Source organism: Vanessa atalanta, chromosome 1 (assembly GCF_905147765.1).
Source record: "Vanessa atalanta chromosome 1, ilVanAtal1.2, whole genome shotgun sequence".
Classification (NCBI taxonomy): Eukaryota; Metazoa; Arthropoda; class Insecta; order Lepidoptera; family Nymphalidae; genus Vanessa; species Vanessa atalanta.
In genome coordinates this window covers 7892250-7912323 of record NC_061871.1, presented here as the reverse complement: position 1 = coordinate 7912323, position 20074 = coordinate 7892250, and the positions used below count along the sequence as shown (strand labels likewise).

Genomic DNA, 20074 nt, shown 5'->3' with positions numbered 1-20074 from the left:
ATAAATCTGACGGGGACTATCGTTTAATATATTATTATATCGGTAAAGTTAAATTCAACTTACGGTAACTTTGGTAAGGTTCTAAATTTGGCGAATTTACCTATTATTTGAAAAAGTTTTGAACAATTTAGATAGTCTCAACTTTTCTATTAAGATCTCATTAATTTTTTTTTTATTAAATCCTATCGTAAATTAAAACTATGTTTTAATAACAATAACATATGACATAATGTTATCTCGGCACACGAAAGTTATTAATATTGTATTTTATATAGCATTAAAAATTCCCTAAAGTAATATAATAAAGACAAAAAAAATGCGTGTATGTGTGATCAAAGTATTATATTTCTATTTAAAAAACTTTGGAATAAACAATTTTGAAATAATGTATACGTTACCATGGTGATATCATATAGATAGACATATATATTATTAATGGATACATAATAAAATCATTTTTTATTCTGTTAGTTATTACGGTTTATTCAAATTTTGTGCAATCAAACAAGGATATAAAAAGAAATATTTTGTTTTATGTAACGGTTCTTTAAGTTAATTAATAGAAAATAAATTATACTCGTGGTTTTATCCAGATTTGCCTGTAAATTTGCTTAATACAAAAAAAAACTAAAAAAAAATTACATTTAATGAAAATAGATTTAATTTTCTAATATAAGGAATACCTTATATTACTATTTACTTTTCCAATTATTTAAGCTTAATTGGAGGGGCAATTTAATAGCTTATGCTAGAAGTGGTGACGACAATAGCAAAAGGGGTCAGAATCGATTCTGCGCCCTTTTATATCGCTAGACGGCCCCTAAACCATTGCGCTATTGACGCTATATTCGTCCACCAACCTATATTATAAAAAAACTGATTTAAAATTCTGTTACAAGATCCACTTACACTAATAGTTTGAGATAAAAGTTTTGTATGATTAAGGTCATTTCATTTTCAAGGTCTTTTTCAGAAAAGTAACGATACTTCATAAAATAAAAAGTCACTAGGCCGCCTTTCTACAAAAGTAGTTGTATATAAGTCTACTATTATTATTGAATAAATAAATATATCAATACTATGAAAAGTAAAATTTTACTATTGTGTCTGTTTTGGTTTCTGCAATCCGTTGGAGCCATCGACTTTATTGTACAGTTTGACAGTAAAAGTTCATGTTATGAGAATTTAGATAAATCAAGATTTGTTGTTGTGGGTCCAGCAATAATAATTAAGCGGGTTGACTGCTTAACTTTTTTATGTAGGTACAGCGGTACTTAGTGTATATTTACGGCTTACGACCGAAATAAATAATCGAATGTATGTATCTAAAATCTTTAGATAAAGATCTAAAATTATCATCCAAAAATGTACTAAAGGGTGTAAGCAATCAACAGACTGTAATAACGATTCAGTAATCAATCGGTAATTAATAATGTCGAACTGTAGATTAAAGATTATTCTTTGGATGAAATCTTTAATTTATGCGAATCGATAACGATTTCTTGATATTGATGTTTCATTTGAAGGTTCGAAAGATTCCAAAGTATAGTCCTACAACATCCTTGTATTTAAGATTTGATTTTGATGATTTTATGCCATATTTTATTACAAATTTACAAAATATATATATTTGATTTTTGTATTTTCATGAAGAAGGTATACTCAGATTCAGTATAGCCTAAAAACGTTGAATTCAATTATACGTACATATTAGGTTATTAAATATTCTTATACAAATAACCTCGACAGGCAAATTCAAAACATTAATAGGTAACATCATTAATAACAAATTAAAATTCAGCTGTTATATCTACTATATACTAAAATATTATCTAATCTTCGATTTAAATTTAAGGAAAATTATATTAAAAAATATAACATTAATAGGATCATATGATATTAATTCATATAGTATAATATCTTATAATTATGGAACTAACAATATCGTACTTTTTTACTTTTATCCGAACTGCGGTATAAACTTTGTATATGTCTTGCTTTTGACCCACGTGAATTTTATATATGTAAGTTTATATCTCAATACTCTTACAATAATCAATACAGTTAATAAACATACATATAAATAGGCAAGTGCAACAATCAAAAAAAATTTTTTATATAAAGTTGATAATAAAATAAATAAAAAATAATAATATTTAAAATAACATTATTTAGTTTCATCAACTTTTGCGCAAAATATTTTTTAAATTTACTGTTATCCTTAATTACGAAATTGGATTTTTTAATGTTATATTTGTATTAGTGAATTTGTATCTGTTTTAAGGAAATATAAAAATATATAATACAATAAAATATTATGCTATTTATTCAATTATAGATACCTATTGTAGATGGATAGATTTATATTTTTCACTTTTGTGATGTGTGAAGATATAATATATACGTTGCAAAAAAAATGTGATCATATATTGCACATAAGTATATGTATGTGCCTTCATCATCGTTCCTTTGTGTTTAAGAGATGGGTTGGTGCTAAAAAAAACTCACGCGTACATTTACCACTCGCCAAAGAAATATTTTAAATAAAAATATTCGATTATGTGTACAGATCTATAAATAACTAACTAAAGAATTATTGTGTATTGTAAAATGTTAACCAAGTCGCTATTGCTTATTAATATAGTTTGTTTTAAATTCGTATCTTCTTCAATTTGAAAAATAATAAATATTCCGTTTATACAATTAACTTATGAATTTATACATAATATATTAAAATTTTGAAACAAAAAAAGTATTTTTTCTTTCGTAATAGTATACTAAACTTATTAAATTATTATACTTATCTTTTATATTGTTATATGTTTGGTAAAGTCACTACTAAAATTATTTCAAATTTGGCGATGTTTTACAATTCATATTGTAATAACAAAATAAAACAAAAGAAAACTTTTCACTATTCATTTAATTAATTCTATTAAATATATAAAATGTTCCTACAAAAGACATTAAGAAAAGTGGCAAGCAGTCTTCTCAACATCTTTTTTACATAATTTTATTTTTAAACCCTAATTAATAATAACCGTTGTTAATGGCGTGAGACTGTGCCGTTTGAAGTCCAGGTCCATTGATGCTAGTGGCTCCACTGTGGCGAAGAGAACCACCTTGCTGCTGAATAGTTTGTGCTGTGCTCGATCTATAACCTCCAATGTTCTGGGCTGCAGAAATTGCTGAACCAAAGTTATTAAGGCCATGATTCTGTGCCATCGAAATAGCTGATCCGTATCCTCCATTATTTTCAGCGGAAGAAACAGCTGTTCCAAAATCTAAACCATTTGAGCTAGCGCTAGATACAGAAGATCCATAGCCTCGCAAGTTTTGTGCGGAAGAAACAGCTGATTGGTAGGGGCCTAAGCCGTTGTTCTGAACTGCGGAGACCGCCGATCCAAACCCGTTTTGGGACTGAGACGAAGACGCTGCTGAGCCAAAGTTTCCGAAGTTTTGTGCTGAAGATACAGCAGAACCGTAGGGTCTTGGAAATGCGTTGTTATAAACGGGAACGTGAGGCTGTTGTAATCCAAAGTGTGAATATGGTGAAGCATGTGCATAACCAACGCCTCTAGCAAAAGTATTGCCATCTGAGGATCCAATACCAGCACCGTATGCGCTGGCATCACCGCTTTGGAACGACGATCCGATGCTTGAGGAATGACTGATGCCACCAATGTTACTGCTGAATCCACTGCCAAATCCGAAGGCAACATTTGGGGCTCGACCAACACGCCAAATGAGTTCTGGTAATTTTTCACCTAAAAAAATAAATTGATTTTTTTTATGAATCACAGTACCAAAGGCAAAAAAAAGCACGATTATAATAATTATTATATACATGCATTTAAGTAATATTTTGTATATTTGAGGTTAATTCAATTGGTTAAATATTCAAGTTTATTGTCACGTTATATCAACTTACCATAAGGAGCAGGAGCCGCCTTGCTAACTGCGAGCACAGATAACACTACAATAATCTTAGCGTACATCTTGATTAATATATTTTCATATATTTGATTAGACCTTTCGTCGATGTAATGGATACTTGTGAATCATTTCTCCGAGCTTATATACTAGGAAGATAATATCCCCCACTTCGACCAGTGGGTCACAAAATACACCCAAAAGCCATTGACACTCATAAATTCATCTCGATTCTTACGGTAAACCTGATGGATCCCAGTGGAGTGATGCTATAAATTTCAAATATGCACAAAAATCGCTAATTAATATGTAAGAGGATCTCAAATGACGAGTTTTATTCATAATTCTGATCTCATTTTAAAAAGAACTGGTTGATCTAGTTTAGGTTTATAAAAATACTCTTAATTACGTAAAGCTGTAATTAAAAAAGAGTATATTTTTTCGGTATTAGATTTTAAATAGAGTAAGTATATATGTTTACTTAAATTATATACTGTGCGGAAAATTAGCGTGATTATATTGAAATAATGCAATTATTGGTATACATTTTAATATTAAAGAAAAGAATGACACATTATCGACATGCAAAAATTTTCTTTTTTATCGTTGTCAAGTGATGGATATTATTTGTCGCTTACGCTTATTGCGCATGCGCTCCAACATATACACTATAAATAGGTTACATATTATCAAAATAAATATTATAGCATTATAACAAAAAAATATAGTTTTCAAAAGAATATAATAAAATTCATATTTGAATATTTTCCACTGCTTATAATGGTACATATATGAAAACATAGGATCTATAAACACCTTTAATATCATTTTTGGGAATGTCATTTAAATTATGATGTATTATAGACGATTACAAATATTGAACTAATACACATGTAACATTTATTTTAGAGTTAGGGCAATAGTTATTTCATGATTTTATTTTATTCGTTTAATTATTGTTTTATTTTAATTATTTTTTTTTATTATTAACAGTGTTCTTCGGCAAAAGCTTATGAAACTATAACAATAACATTAGTATTTAATATGTTATTAGATCAGTTCTTGCTATATTTTATACTTCAATAGGAAACGGAGATGTAAATTTTGGTATACTTGTATAACTTGATACCATTGTCATTGTCCATATACCTAAAATATGTCCCAGACAAATTTACGATACTTAAGCTATCACTATAAGGAATTTTATTTAAATTCGACATTTGATTTCGGCGTAATATATCCAGACAATAGCAGGTAGACGAAAAGGCAGAGGGAACTTTTAAATTTAAACATTCTCTCAATAACTAAACTTCTTGAGCGCTTTTTTCTCGTTGAGGCAACTTTGGTATACTTACATATTTTTTAAATTGAAAATAGTATAACATAGCAGAAACATCGATGAATCGATAACATAATATATTTATTAAATAAATTAAAAGGACACTTAAAATTTAAAAATAACTTATTCGGATTGTTTTGAATATCATTGTATTTCGAACATAATTGTCTCGTTATGACATCCAAAATTAATAATTTAATTTATATCTTAAGATTTTACTTATTTCCAAGTTATCTGATCCTATACACTTTTACGTCAAATTGATAGACGGATTGGCAAAAGGGCTACCTGATGGTAAGTGGCCACCCCTGCTCATAGACGTTGGTACAGTCAGAAACATTAAACATTCCAACCTTTAGTTATACTGGCCCACTGACTCTTCAAACCGGATAAAAACAATAGTACTATGTTTTGCTGTTTGGTGGTAGAACATATGATGAGTGGGTGGTACCTATCCAGGCGGCGTTGCACAGAGCCCTACTCCCGAGTAAAAGTAAGTAAAGTAACGTTTGTTCTACCGACATCAAATAAAACTCATCGTACCCACCCACGTCGGTAGCGACAAAAATAACAAAATACCTACTTGATACAAAGGTTTATTAGTCAGTTTAGAGTTATGATAAAACCTTAAAATATCACAAGGTATATCTAATTGTCGGTTATATTATACAACAAAAATTGGTTCCAAAAACATGGCAATCACAGTCTAACGACTATTTGAAAGGTTATAATTAACTATAGCCATACATAAATTAAGTCATAAAACTCTTAAGTTTTATTTATAATTATATCGTATTTATGTTGTTGTATTTAATTAGTAAAGGTGAATAAACCGATGAAAATATTTTAAATAGTCCTCGTTGGAGGTCCGACGTATACCACGTACCTCCTTCTCAATTAATATAATATTTTTTAGTGATGACTATATTATAAACAATTAAACACTTTGTTTTAAAACATGATCAAAGTCTCTGTATCTATCTAAATACAGCTAGTAGAAGTAGGATTAAGGTACTTTAAGGTACCGACCCCAGCTAAGGTATGGCATCGCATATCATATTTCAGAGCCAAGTGTTTTAAATGGGTCTGCATAATGCGCTATGCTGAATATTGCGTCCCAGGAAAAAGTCGGCGAAGACGCTGTTTACATGAAGAGTGAAGACATAATATCATAGAACATAGGTTGGCAGCGTTCTTACGTATTTTGAGGATTCATGAATAATAATCAACTTTTTCACTATAAAATCATAGTAGCAAAAAAAAAGACAAGAATACTAGAATCTAGAAGTACGAATAATGTTGAAAATTTAATAAAAAGTTGGTTTCGTGGCTTTAAAGACAAGTTCCTGAGAGACAAGGCAATTATGCAGCAAAATATCTCCTCCTCAGTTGACTCAAAAAACACCGTGTTTGATGAAATTCTGTTAGGAAGGCATATAGTATAAGTATAGGCATATATTATTTAATGTCCTACAAAGTAAAACAATTAATAGATTTTTATAATGTTTATTTTTGTAGAAACGTCATACATTTTTAAAATTTGCGTACACTTTGTTCCATTATTGTAAGTTCTTAAAAAACGTAGGTACAATTTAAATATCACAGATTAAATAACTAGTTATTGGACTTAGTTTTTATTCGATCTACTATAATCACCATCGTCTTCCTCATCAATCGGCTTGTTATCTTCATGATTATCGTCATAGTTAAAACCAAAAGGCCTTTGGAATCCATACCCTCCTTGACCACTATAATAGTTCCCATTAAATTGGTTATTATATGATCCATAGCCATTACCAAAATAACCAGGCCTTTTGTTACCATTGTAACCTCCATAATAAGCATTTCCGTTGTACGGGTAACCGTTGTTATATTGGTAGTTGTTTGGGTAAGTTTCGCTACCGTACCCTCCACCACCTGCGCTTGCTGAGGACTGAGCTTGACTGATTCCAATATTGATGGGTGGGTATGGGTAGCCACCCTGATATCCACCGTAGCCTCCATCATGACCACCGTAACCACCCTGGTATCCATGACCACCCTGAAATCCATGGCCACCATGGAAACCATGACCACCCTGATAACCACCGCCACCACATATTCCGTATTTAAAGCATAATTTGTTCTTGACTAAATGTCGTGGTTTTCTATTATTTACGTCACCGTTATCTGTAATTATAGAAAAAATAAACATTTAATCTTACCTATCTATTCTAAGAAAATCTAATGTTATAAGCGAAAAAAAAGTGGATTGTAAAATTTTAATAATAATAAATAAGTGGTTCATCAATACAAATATAATATATAAAATACAATACAAAGAAGCTATCGTAAACTTACAATTTCAATAATATGGAGCACTATGTAAAAGAAATTTCCGGACTACTGAACACACGCACACAAATGTATATATACTACACAAAATAGATGCATAGGTATGCAGATACTATTAGGACTACTTTTATGAATTAATGGAATTTCTATTTTTTTAATGAATTTTAAAATTATAGTTTATTGGTCTTTTATTATTTCTCACTTAATCATGTAAGTATGTTAATCTGATAAATATATGGAAGTAAACTTTGATTAAAAGTGATCGAAAATAATATACCTTACCTACACAAAGATTTCGGCATTATATTTATAAAATCGTGACCGATATTCCGTTTATTACCTAACGGTACAGATAATATTCAATCGGAGGTGCCTTATAGATTAAAGCGATAAATGAAGCTAAATTACTACCTTCAGCGTATACAGAACTTCCCACAGCAATGGCGAAGAAATAGACCAAGTACGAAAACTTTGCCATTTTGAATACAGTGTAGAGTATGTTAATATTTGCACGTAAAATAACTTTTATACGTTATGCCACGAGGTCGACTCCCACGTTTGAGACATTGAGAGCCTTATTAGAATTTCCCACGGAAGTATTTTGATAATAATGTTCCGATTTTAATACCTTATATGGCATAAGGAAATAATACGGTTGATTCATTTTGCATACACAATATAACCACAAAAAGATATTAGTTAAAAAAATATATTACTGAAGTAAAACATCCTGTATAATTATATCTTTCAACATCTTATAATTAATGGTTTATAAATTACCTATCAAAATATCAGTCAATATTTACCAAAGTATTGAGAGCTTGTACCATAAACAGCTATATAATTGATAAACCGGTAGTTTCGTAATTTAGTCGAATAGTATTCAGTGCGGGAAACATCTATCCTAATAAAATAGAGAACAGATAATAAATGTCCGGATTGATCGCTAGCGGAATACCAAAGTGTCAATCTAATTGAATTTTATAGGATTTTTTCAACAACTAAATAAGGAATCAATAGATAGTTCAATGAACTCCTACAAATGTATAATGATTATTACAACAGATTATATTTATAGATACCGATAAAAAAAATATTACTTCACGTTTATTAATTATCTTTGTATTATTGTAGTTAGCGGTTTATGACGAATATTTGTAAGACTGAATGGTTACCGTGGTCAATAGTTGTTGTTATGCTTATGTTTAAATTTAAAACTCAAAAACAATAGACCGTTTATCTATTCCTAGAGCCCTCAGGAAAAAGATTATAACCCCAATGCCGTAATCCCTCATATATTTAAAATAATATTATTGTTAATAAGAACATCTAATTATTATTATTGTTTAAATTAAAAAATGACAAAAATATATTAAATTAAAGATGCGACGAATGAGACGTGTGAACAAATACAGATTGAAACTACACACAAACTTACGTAAACTTTGTTGGTAGTAAATACTCGAAAATAAAAACTTATTAAATACCTATAATACTTTTAGTATCCCCGAACACAAATGCGACGAATTTTGGAATGAGGAAGTAAATCTATCGAAATAAATGATGAAAAAAAAACTTATTTAGTGTTAATACTAACAAGCTTAAAACCGAATATAATATTTATTTTCAAAATCTAAATTACGGACGAATATTTTAACTTTGTCGTAGGAATCCGATATCACTTCGCTAATTCCTATTGAATATGATAAGTATAAAAAATGCATCATAACTTAGGATAAAGGTAGAAGCTATTTGCAACGACAGATGATTAAAGCAAACATTTTCTAAGTTCATTATCGTCATATAAATAATAAAAAATCTAGGATCTAGCCATTGAGGTCGATTGTATTAATATAATAAAACTTAAAATATAGAAATTCTAACGGTGTTTTATTTTAGCACATTTGTAATAAAACTGTGCCATTAAATTACTGTTGACAACAGGAAAGTTTTATTTAATTCACGTGTTTGTTAACAAAGTTATTATGAACGCTACATAAGTGACGCTAATAAAGTTCATTTTCGAGTGCGAATTTTAAAAACATTTTATTGCTATTTGCTTAACATTTTAAACATGCAAATAAATGATAGTATTATACTTTAGAATAATATTTCAATATTTAAACGTGCAAACTTTGTAGAGAAATGACCATAGAACTGCATAATTAATACTTTCTTTTGGCCAGTTTATGAATATGAATCTTTTTATTTGAAATACAAAATTGTAACTACTACTGAATTTTGGCAATTATTGTTAAAAGGATTCATACACAAATTTTGGTGTAGGCTCCTTCGTCAGTTTTCAAATTCATTCCTTTATCAAGTCGTAAACTCTTAGTACCTTTTGAAACTACAGCACTAAACTAACTTCTTACCCCGACTGTACATATAATTAAATATTTTTATTTAAAATTAGATTTAATATTAACTTAAATAATTACCTAATAATTGAGATATTGAATAGACTGAGATTTAATATTGAGTTAATCATTTTGAATAGATTTTTTAATTTTTTATGTTTTTTAGAAGGGCTTTTCATAACTTTATGGGCTTTAATTGCAAATGTACTTTTTTATACCGAATTTAGTATAAAAAAGTACATTTGCAATTACAGTCTTATTGTAAATAACTAACATTATCGGTTACTACCAATCAAATAAATATAATTCAATAACTTTTTAAAAGTATTTTATTTGAAATTGCATATTATATAACTTTTCGAAACATGTTTCATGTCCCTTGACAAAAGTGCTATTTATGCTTTTGTTCTTGAAATTGAGATGGCTATAGCGTCTCCGCTAACACTTTTTGCATTGCTGACCGCTGAATTTTTTCCTTCACAAGTATCACAAGGTTCTTTAGGGGATTCATTTTGTCCGTCGGTGTATTGTTGGTACGAGGGTCTTGGTCCTTCTGGACCACTCGGTTCGTAGTGACGGTGGTGGTGATGATGTCGGAACGGTGGTGGCGGTGGTGGTGGCGGAGGTGGCCAGTATAGTCGCGGTACAGGTGGTGGTGGTGGTGGAGGTGGTGGCGGTGGTGGTGGCCAATAAGGTCGATGAGGTGGCGGTGGTGGAGGCGGAGCTGGCGCTGGATCACAGTAATATGGCGATCTTTTCAATCTCTCTATAAGTGTGCCATCTGCAATGTTATTAAATTCATAGTTAGAATTTGATGAAATCAAATATATTAATTTTATTAATTTCTTTGTTGGAATCTATATCTCTCTCATCTCGCAGATGCGTCTTGGCTTGCTAAGTAATTTATTTTTCACTTATGTCTGTGGATTGAACATATATAAAATTAAATGGAATCAAAACTTTTTTTTTGCATAGACACATGTTTACACAATATAAGCAATTACATATACAATTATTTCCACATTTAATATTTTCTCCTAGGTATATGTATCTCCTAGGTTAATTAAACGACAATGTATCTGCTTTTTTTCATTGTTAGATCAATTATGACAAAAACAGAGAAAACAGTGTTTAACCAAACACCCATTAAAACCTTAAAACCATTCATGTTAAAAAAAATAATGATTAAACGGAAAACTAAATATAAAAGGAAAAATACAACACTGGTCCAATTCCCAAAGGAGCAATCACAACCTTTTGCCAAATTACTTGTAGCCAGTTTGATGTAAACCATTATGTAACACATACAAAATATGTGAAATAAAAAAAGCTTTTTATATATCCTCAACATAATACGTAAATATGACAACACTTACGATTCAAACTAAGTGATGAACAATGACTAACGAAAACGATCATAAACAGGACGAAACCAAGTCGAAGCATTTTGGCACTATGATTAAAAACTTCATATGTTACATTTTATATTCATACCAACTCAGTACGAATACTTAGAAACGTAACCATCACAAATGTGTGATAATTTATTATGTCAATTTAAACGATGTGCGAATTAATGTAACTTGTCTGTTTCCATACATTTCTTTACGTAATATTTGATAATACAAGTGGGAAATAACCCTAGGTATCTAGAAATTCTCCAAAGTCGAAGTTCTGCGATAATGCATCTAATTATATGTAATATGTTATTTATTTAAGAAGACCAATATAAAAAATAAAAGTATAAGAAAAATGTATGGAGCTCTCAATTAATTAATCAAGAGACATGACATCTGTTTATGAAAACATTATAGTTCAAGAGCCAGTGATCGGCAGACTTACGGTATAGTCAGTGGCGTAGCTAGGTGGGTAGGTCCTGGTGCATAGAAAAAGAATCGTGCCCTTGCCCCGTCTTCAACGTATATTGGCCTTCAAAATTATAGATAGGAATAAGAATAGGATACAGGATACAGTGAGTTGAACATATCATTAGTAAGTTAAATCCATACTTCATCTCTATTCAAAGCTCTTTTCATAGCTTAGGTTAGAGGGCGCCCCAGAGCTCAGGGGCCCTGGTGCACTGCACCACCTGGCCCTACGATAGCTACGCCACTACACAATGTTAAGAGGTTCGATTTATTATGAAACTAACATACTTGTGACTGCAAGCTCAGTAAGATGAAGTCTTCAGTTGCGGATTCAATTCAATATCAACAAAGTTAAGTAATGTCTTACTGAATGTGTACAATTACCAAAAAATATTCTAGAGTCTGTAATTATGTATATTACGTCTTAGGATGATTTGATAATTAGATTTTTCGCGAAAAATCCTTAGGATATTAGCAAAAACGAATCTTAAAATTAGATGGTTTTTAACAAAAACGAAAACTTAAAAAAAAACGGTGGTTTTTGGTTTTTTTTCTTCAAACACCCTAGGGACAAGACTGTCAAGACCATGTTGAGTGAACAGAGTCGGTTTTGTGTCACTTTACCCAATCAGATTTGTAATATTGTGAAATATTTCATAAGTAGGACATAAAATAGTAAAAAAAGCAATAGTAAAAAAAGTTTTAGTTTTCCACTAGAACTAATTATAGTAACTTATATAAAATTTTCCATTTTCAATCTTCTACGTCTACAACAATCCCCAGTGCATCAATGATTCTTTTTTATTTAAAAGTGTATTATTCACTAGATGAAAAATATATTATATATATTTTTTAGCACCATGTAATAAATTTACTTGCGTCTATTTAGTTTTAAAAAAACATATTAGCTATTAATATTAACTTTTGCTAGTTTATCTGATCATAAACTGATATTTTTATAAATATACATTATATTTTTATTTGAAATGCAAGAGTCAAATTGGTTGATTAATAATATTAAATAATTGTTTATGTATGAAGTTACCAAATATAATAAAATTACATTTAAAATAACAGTATTTTTATATAAAATTAAAATAATTATTTAATCGTGACCTGAAACGTGAATCTAAGTTTCAATTTAGTATTGAATCTGTGACATTACTTACTAATTAAAAGACGTAAAGCATATCTAGAGTCTTAATCATGATTGGAATTTAGTAAAATGCTTGTATTGTCTACAACAAACACTGCCAAACAAAGGTTTTAATTGTAAATCTTCTAAATGTAACCGTAAAATGTGAATGTAAAAGTTATGTTTATATATATTACCGATTAAAATGAATTGATACGTATTTAAGCGTTTCTGGATATTTTACGCCTAAGGAGGGAAATTGGGTTGACATTCTGTATACAGGTTAGTTTGGAAGTCCGTCATTTTTGAAATTGAATGAAACTTTACGTTTGGGCTACTGATTAAAAATGAGTAGATACGTATTTAAGCGTTTCTGGATATTCTACCCTAAGGGTTGAAATACAAACTAATGTGGTATACAATGAGTACTTACATTATGTAATAATGTAAGTTAATTTGTAAATATATTCATATTCCACGCGAGCAAAACTGCGAGTAGCAGTTAGTAGTTATAAATGTATTAAGTATGAGTACTAGTGTGAAAATATTCGATTGTAAGTTTATGGCAACACCGCCTACCCAGATTACGTTTTTAAAAATGACTTTCAGATTGGGTTGTCTGGAAGAGATGGCTAATTAGCCGTAAGTCTCCCGTGGTACAACACATTATTTTTAGTTTTATTTCTTTTTTAGTCCTAAGATTTCCGTAGATTATTTTTGTGGTGTACAATAAAGTGCATTAACAACAACATTTTTTTTTCAAAGAATTATATTATTTACAACGTGGAACATTAAAAGAATTTCATGCAAAATAAATTCATATATTTTAATCGTTCTTATTTCTTTAACTTTATACTAAAATATATAACTTTCTTATAATGTTATTTTATTTGGAAGCTGTTAAGGGAAAAGTTAAATAGTCTGACACTTACTGAGGCACAAATAACTATTAAATTAGTTCTAACAATAGAGGTACTTTTAAATTTCTTGCAAAAAAAATGACATATAATTGTACATGTTTTATCTTTTCACGGACGATATATGTACTACAAATAATTTCTTAACAAACTTGTTTTTTGTGAAACCCAATAGTTTTAATAGCCCGATTGATGGCTAAAACTAGGCATTTATAGCCCTATATGGCCGCTAAAGCGCTAAGCCGCTAGACAAACGAGGTAATTTATATAAATACTATAAAAAAAGGTTTTATAAGGAATTCGTATATGCTCTTTAAACTCAATTTTTAAGTAATGAAACATTAATATGAACAAACAGCAAATTATTTTTTTAATTACTTAACAAAAAAAGATTCAAGCGCTTTTTGTTTTATTCACACTTACATTAATTGACTTTATGTATAGACTTGTTACATTTCTTTACATTTATAAAATGAAGTTTACATATTTTTAATAATTGAATTAACCTCCAATAGAAAGCGCGATTGCTGAACCACTGTGACTCTTGGCATTACTCAGAGCGTAAGTACTTTTCTGGCACGTACTGCATTCAGAATTCTTAGCAGTTTGTAATCCTTGAGATGCCAGCTCGAGAGCTCCATGAAGAGCTGTTTGATGTTGCCCGTACCCTGCTCCAATATTACTACCAGACAGAGCCATTTGACCATCCACAGTAGCGCCATATCCAGCTGATTCTTCTGTGGATTTTAACTGTTGTGCTTTATAGGAACCACTTCCATAAGCCTGATTTTCATATCCACGAACTTCTGAACGCCTATTGTTATTTCCATATCCATAACCTTTAGCTCCACTTTGCGCTGATCCTTGAGAAGTAGCATATTGACCATTTTTATCAGAAGATGAAGATTGAGCTTGTGAGCTACTATATCCAGTTGAGTGTTCTGATCCTAATGTGGTTTTCAACTGTTGGCCTTTGAAGGTTTCACTTCCATCAGCCTGATTTTCATAACCACGAACTTCGGAACGCCTATTGTCGTTTCCATATCTAAAACCATTTGATTCGCTTTGTGCCGATCCTTGAGTAGAAGCATATTGACCATTATTATTACCAGTCGATAATGTTTGAGCTTGTGAACCACTTAATCCACCAGAATGAGATTGCCTTCCTTCGTCAAAGTTTCTTTGGTTTCTATTAACACCACTTTGTTGAGATCCAAATTGATTTCCCTCGCCATTTTGAACGTACTCCGATCGAGTACGAGACTCTTTAACGTTTTTATTATATCCACCTCCGTAACCTCCAGAACTTCCAGTGTAGTCTGAATTAAAACTTGACGATTGGCCATAACCTCTGTTCAATTCTTGACCGTTTGATGCAGTATTTTGTTTTGATTGACCAAAAAAGCCTGATGATTCATCTCGAGTTATATGACTATTCAGTCCTGAGTACCCCCCATTGTCACTATGGCCTGATTTGTTCTTTGAATAATCTTCTGAATTACTTCCAAATTTATGAGAACTTGATTCTGAATTAGAATTATAGTGACCGGAGTTTTTGAAGCCATTTGAACCGGAATTGTCATCAGATTCAGCGGATTGTGCTTCAAATTGACCTTGGACCGCACCAGCTTCAGCCAAGGAAAATGCTGCGTTCGCAGCAGGGATTTCACTTTGAGCAGACGCGGCAGCGCCACTAAAGACACCTCCACCAGCACCACCAATGTTACGACCTACACCACTCCAATTGTGTGTTCGGTAAATAAAAGGCGGTGGTGGTGGTTGAGGAGGAAAAGGTGGTGGTGGGTACAGTGGTTGATTATCGTGGAAGTGTACTCCATAGTGCGGCGACCTCACCACTCTATGTGGTAAATGTGCGTCTGAAATAATTGCAAATTAAATTTGTTAAATATATGTTGCTCAATATAAAAACGTATTGATTACTAAGCTTATTATTTTTTAAATTAAAGCGATTTTATACCTCTATAAGTAGCAGCCTGCGTGGCGACTGCAAGCAAACAAAATCCCGATATCAAAATCAACTTGGCCATGTCGAAGTCGCAAGTACTTGTTATGATTAAAAATTGAACATTCTTGTCATTATATAGTCATATTGAAGTGCGATAATAAAACATTTCTAAGAATAGTGTTCTGATGTGATCTTCGCTAGCAAAACGATAATAACACGAACAAATATAACATTCAATTTGCGAAATTCACGATATATTTGTATTTCAAACTAAGTCACTTTATAATAATTTGATTAATTTAAAAATGAATTGGGTACTTTCCAGCATTGCATCACGCTATATCTATTTTATCCTATTGTTTATGCAATCATCGATATTAGACGCTAATCGAATCAGACGCTAGTTTTTGATATACACGTACACTAAAAAAGGATTTTGTATGTTATTAAAAAGCCGAGATATTTATTTAGCTATGACAATACAATTTTTATTATTAAATATATATAACCTGACGCGGTTACTTTGGTTGTTGATTTGGATAATTAATCAATCGAATAGTTGGCAATAATGTTTGATGGCTGATTTACTTTTAAGAGCGGGTCACCCCGAATGGAGTTGTAAGTGTCATGGCAACGCGAGCCGTTATGGTTTTACAAGCGACTCGAATGCGATGGTTGCTTGCAAACCCATTTGCTCTTAATCAAGATTAATTATTGTAATCCTTTGATATTTTTGTGGTGTACGATTATTGAATCAATTAATATAGTGATTAGACGATATTAAATACTTTTATTTTGTGAATATCTCTATTTCATGCCCACATAGTCTTCCAAATATCAGATCAATCCCATCGGCATCCTGCTCCTCTGACATATACCACATTTATTTAACTAATAGTTATTTTAATTAAGTTATATACGGATGAAAAGTAGAAAAAATATTACAAATTCTGACCGCGTAAATCGTAGTAAGAAACTTTTTCAATTGAATATCAATTCCGACCATTGTGGGTGAAAATTATTATAAGTACTGTACAATATGTTTTTATATGCATTAAGTAAAAACTATAAATTTGAAATTAAGGACACTCTAATTTAACTTTTTGTATAAACAAACGTGATTATCATTAAAAAATGAGAGATGATAAATTTTGCATTTGGGTTAGAAAAATAAACAGCTTCATTTATCATTGACTAAATACAATTATAATTAGTACTTTCAAGTGAATTTATTGAAATACGACTTGGGACTTGCGGCCTAATTTGATATGTAAATTCAAAAAAAAAACTTTTTCGTACTTAAAAAGTTTGTTTCACTGTAATAACATGTAAATATTTACCATGTTTTTTATTTTTATTTGTTGGAGCTCGATATTTCGACATTATCTACGAATATCTTGTTCAGGAGACTGGAGAGTCTCGTGAACAAGACATTTGTGATTTGAAGAAATTTGTGTTAATTTTAATTATTATGTTCGTACTTTTTACAACAAAATGAAAAAAATACCTATTTACATGTTAAATTTTAAATTAACATGGTAATTTTTATTACTAACAGTATTTAAAGCGGGATATTTACCATATACCATTATACCATATATAATTTTTGAATAAAACTGGAAAAAATCCAGACATGTTATCAGATTTAAAGCAATTACGTGTCATGCAAACACATTTTAAATGTTCTTTAGTTCTACCTGTTAATGCTCACTATTGTGGGGCATATCTAGCAATTAAATAATAAGCTCTTTTAATCCAAATAATTGAGCAGAAGTTTTGCATACACTTTTAGAACAATGCATTCAACTATGATAAATTTCATTAGTTTTAGTACAAGGATTTAAAAATAAAAGATTTTTTTTATTTATTTATTTTTAAAAATAAATATATAAGTATAGGTTAAATAATAAATATTGTAAAGAATATTCAATAAGAAATGATTACCCAATGTAAGAAAAATGTTTGGTTTTGCGTAGCCGGAAACATGGTGTTAAATAACTTTACTTTTCATTTTTATATAATAAGATACATGAGTGAATAAAGGTGATATATTATATGAGTGGATGTAGGTGATATATTATATGTCATAATACCCTCCTTATGAGATAATATTATTCCTTAACTATATCTTCATCCACTCACATCTTTAGTTATCTGAATCTATCAAAATAATGATGTATATTTAACGTCAATACGTATTGTAATGTTCACATGTAAGATCGATTTACAAGTAACATTAAAAAGATATTATATTTTAATATCAGCTCGCTGTGCACACACACCGTCTTCACCGCGCGCCAAATTTTATATATCTCATTTTCCCGCGCTTTACGCGATGTGTGTCACTCGAGATGACAGATACATAAACATACACATATAATATATATTCATATGAAATATAAATATAATATTAATTATGTTATTACAGATCTGTGTACACTACACGTATAATATCAGAGGCGGATTTTGAGGTTTAAGGGAAATAAAAAATAGCCTAATTATTTTGCAAATAAAATAAAACATTTTTTATTATTCATTAGAATATAGTAAAATACAAATATATCAATATGTGTGTTTACACGTCGAATTGTGATGTTATTTCTTAGAAATTTATGTTGTAGAGGCTCCAGTGTAGCCAGCATTTTAGCCCCAGATACTCTTTTGTCAATCATAATACAATATATATGAATTGGCTGACTGTCATTCAGGCTGCTGGTTGAACAGCACCGTTTAGTAAAATGGCTGGGCGTTCAATTGGATGGCTAATTAAGCTAGTTGCCTGTGACATTTTGTAAGTACTTATACCAACTTAATTAAAACATTTCTAAACTTCAAAAGTATCTATGCGTCTGCTTGAGTCATTTATCATTTTATTTATATTTAATTATAATTAACCAAAAAAACTTATTTTGAATTCAGTCTCGTGTCTTCCATTGAATTAATAGAAAACTACAATTATATGTTTTTTTTTAAATTAATAATAACATATTCATTCATTTATTCTCCAAATTTATTTATTTGGAGAATAAATGAATGTTTGTGTAAAATATTGTTTGTCAAAATATATTCATGAAACAATAATAATAAATTAATTGAATACAATTAAACATTTCAAGTGGATAAGTTAAGCTGTAAATTGAAATCAAATATATTCTTGAAAAATATTTTAATCGAAATCTTACAAATATCCTAACAGAGAAATGTCGCATAATTGTCTTAATATAATATCACTAGCCTCTTGAACTCGAACTTGCTTGAGACAACGCCGTACCACGACCACCAGTACTGATGCTTACACTCTTAGCAATGTTAATATTGACACCCTGCCTTCCGGGTACATTTTGTCCAAATCCTCTCTGGGGACCATGTCCAAATCCGGGACCTCCAAAGTTGCCACCTGGTCTTCCAATGCCAAAACCTGGTCCAGGGCGCCCAAATCCTGATACAGGACCCCCAAATCCAGGTCTCGGTGGATACCTGTTACCTCCAAACGATGCTGCACTGGCACTTGCTTGACTGAATTGAGGCGAACGACGTTCTCGTAATCCTGAAAATTTTAATTTTCATTGAATTGAGAATGGTCTAAGCAAATTACTAATTCTAATTTCACTATTACTATTACTTTTACTAGTTCTAATTCCTTTTTGTTTTATTAAAAAAATAATCAATGAATTAATAATTATTAAAATAAGAGAATTATTATTTTTACAGCAGAAAAGAATATCCATTAAAAAGCAATGATATTAAGGACGAAAAAATTGGGTATCTCAGTAAAATCGAAACCTATGCTTTTATTTTTCAGATTAATATAAAAATAATTTGACTAAAATACATTAAATAAACACAAACCTGCTTCAGCAATTGTTAAAAACACCACGATAACTAAGGCGAAAATTAAATTAAACCGTGCCATTTTTGAGCTCTTGATAAATGAAAACTGTGACCATACCAAACATTGGACTCTATTTTATATGATCGACAACACTCACTTAGCGTGTTCGCGAGTATTAGTTCTGTAAACAAATCATGTCATTAAACTTTAATACGAGTATACAAGTAATGACAAATAGTACTGTATTAATCGGATTTGATTTTGTTAACTTTCAGGAAAAGATTACTTGATTGAATCTCCCAGCGGACGTAATTTGCGTTTTATAAATTTAAATAATTATGAAACAAATAATTTTATTAAATTTTTAAAAACAGTAATAATAAACAAATA

General features: G+C 30.3%; 5 protein-coding genes across 6 annotated transcripts; all 5 read right to left on the bottom strand.

Annotated features, from left to right (window-relative positions):
• Positions 1-3006: 3006 nt before the first annotated feature.
• Positions 3007-3998, bottom strand: LOC125077580 (nuclear pore complex protein NUP62-like). The gene is made up of 2 exons (XM_047689538.1): positions 3932-3998; positions 3007-3767 (listed from the first exon to the last, which is right to left on the bottom strand). The coding sequence occupies exons 1-2, from the start codon at positions 3996-3998 to the stop codon at positions 3031-3033; spliced, it is 804 nt and encodes a 267-aa protein (XP_047545494.1). The 3' UTR covers positions 3007-3030.
• Positions 3999-6827: 2829 nt separating this feature from the next.
• LOC125077573 (glycine-rich cell wall structural protein-like) lies at positions 6828-8084 on the bottom strand. Its single transcript, XM_047689525.1, has 2 exons — positions 8018-8084; positions 6828-7441 (listed from the first exon to the last, which is right to left on the bottom strand). The coding sequence occupies exons 1-2, from the start codon at positions 8082-8084 to the stop codon at positions 6900-6902; spliced, it is 609 nt and encodes a 202-aa protein (XP_047545481.1). The 3' UTR covers positions 6828-6899.
• A 2209-nt stretch (positions 8085-10293) lies between these two features.
• On the bottom strand, positions 10294-11416 carry LOC125066560 (leucine-rich repeat extensin-like protein 6). Its single transcript, XM_047674690.1, has 2 exons — positions 11343-11416; positions 10294-10747 (listed from the first exon to the last, which is right to left on the bottom strand). The coding sequence occupies exons 1-2, from the start codon at positions 11410-11412 to the stop codon at positions 10362-10364; spliced, it is 456 nt and encodes a 151-aa protein (XP_047530646.1). The 5' UTR covers positions 11413-11416; the 3' UTR covers positions 10294-10361.
• A 2862-nt stretch (positions 11417-14278) lies between these two features.
• On the bottom strand, positions 14279-15955 carry LOC125064758 (stress protein DDR48-like). 2 transcript variants are annotated; one of them, XM_047671970.1, is made up of 3 exons: positions 15865-15955; positions 15022-15763; positions 14279-14805 (listed from the first exon to the last, which is right to left on the bottom strand). In XM_047671970.1, exons 1-3 carry the CDS (start codon positions 15932-15934, stop codon positions 14388-14390), a joined length of 1230 nt encoding a protein of 409 aa, XP_047527926.1. In that variant the 5' UTR covers positions 15935-15955; the 3' UTR covers positions 14279-14387. The 2 variants fall into 2 exon arrangements, with proteins under 2 accessions (XP_047527926.1, XP_047527918.1); XM_047671962.1 differs by having other exon boundaries at positions 14279-15763.
• A 3017-nt stretch (positions 15956-18972) lies between these two features.
• Positions 18973-19806, bottom strand: LOC125066137 (34 kDa spicule matrix protein-like). The gene is made up of 2 exons (XM_047674071.1): positions 19702-19806; positions 18973-19399 (listed from the first exon to the last, which is right to left on the bottom strand). The coding sequence occupies exons 1-2, from the start codon at positions 19763-19765 to the stop codon at positions 19083-19085; spliced, it is 381 nt and encodes a 126-aa protein (XP_047530027.1). The 5' UTR covers positions 19766-19806; the 3' UTR covers positions 18973-19082.
• Positions 19807-20074: the final 268 nt, after the last annotated feature.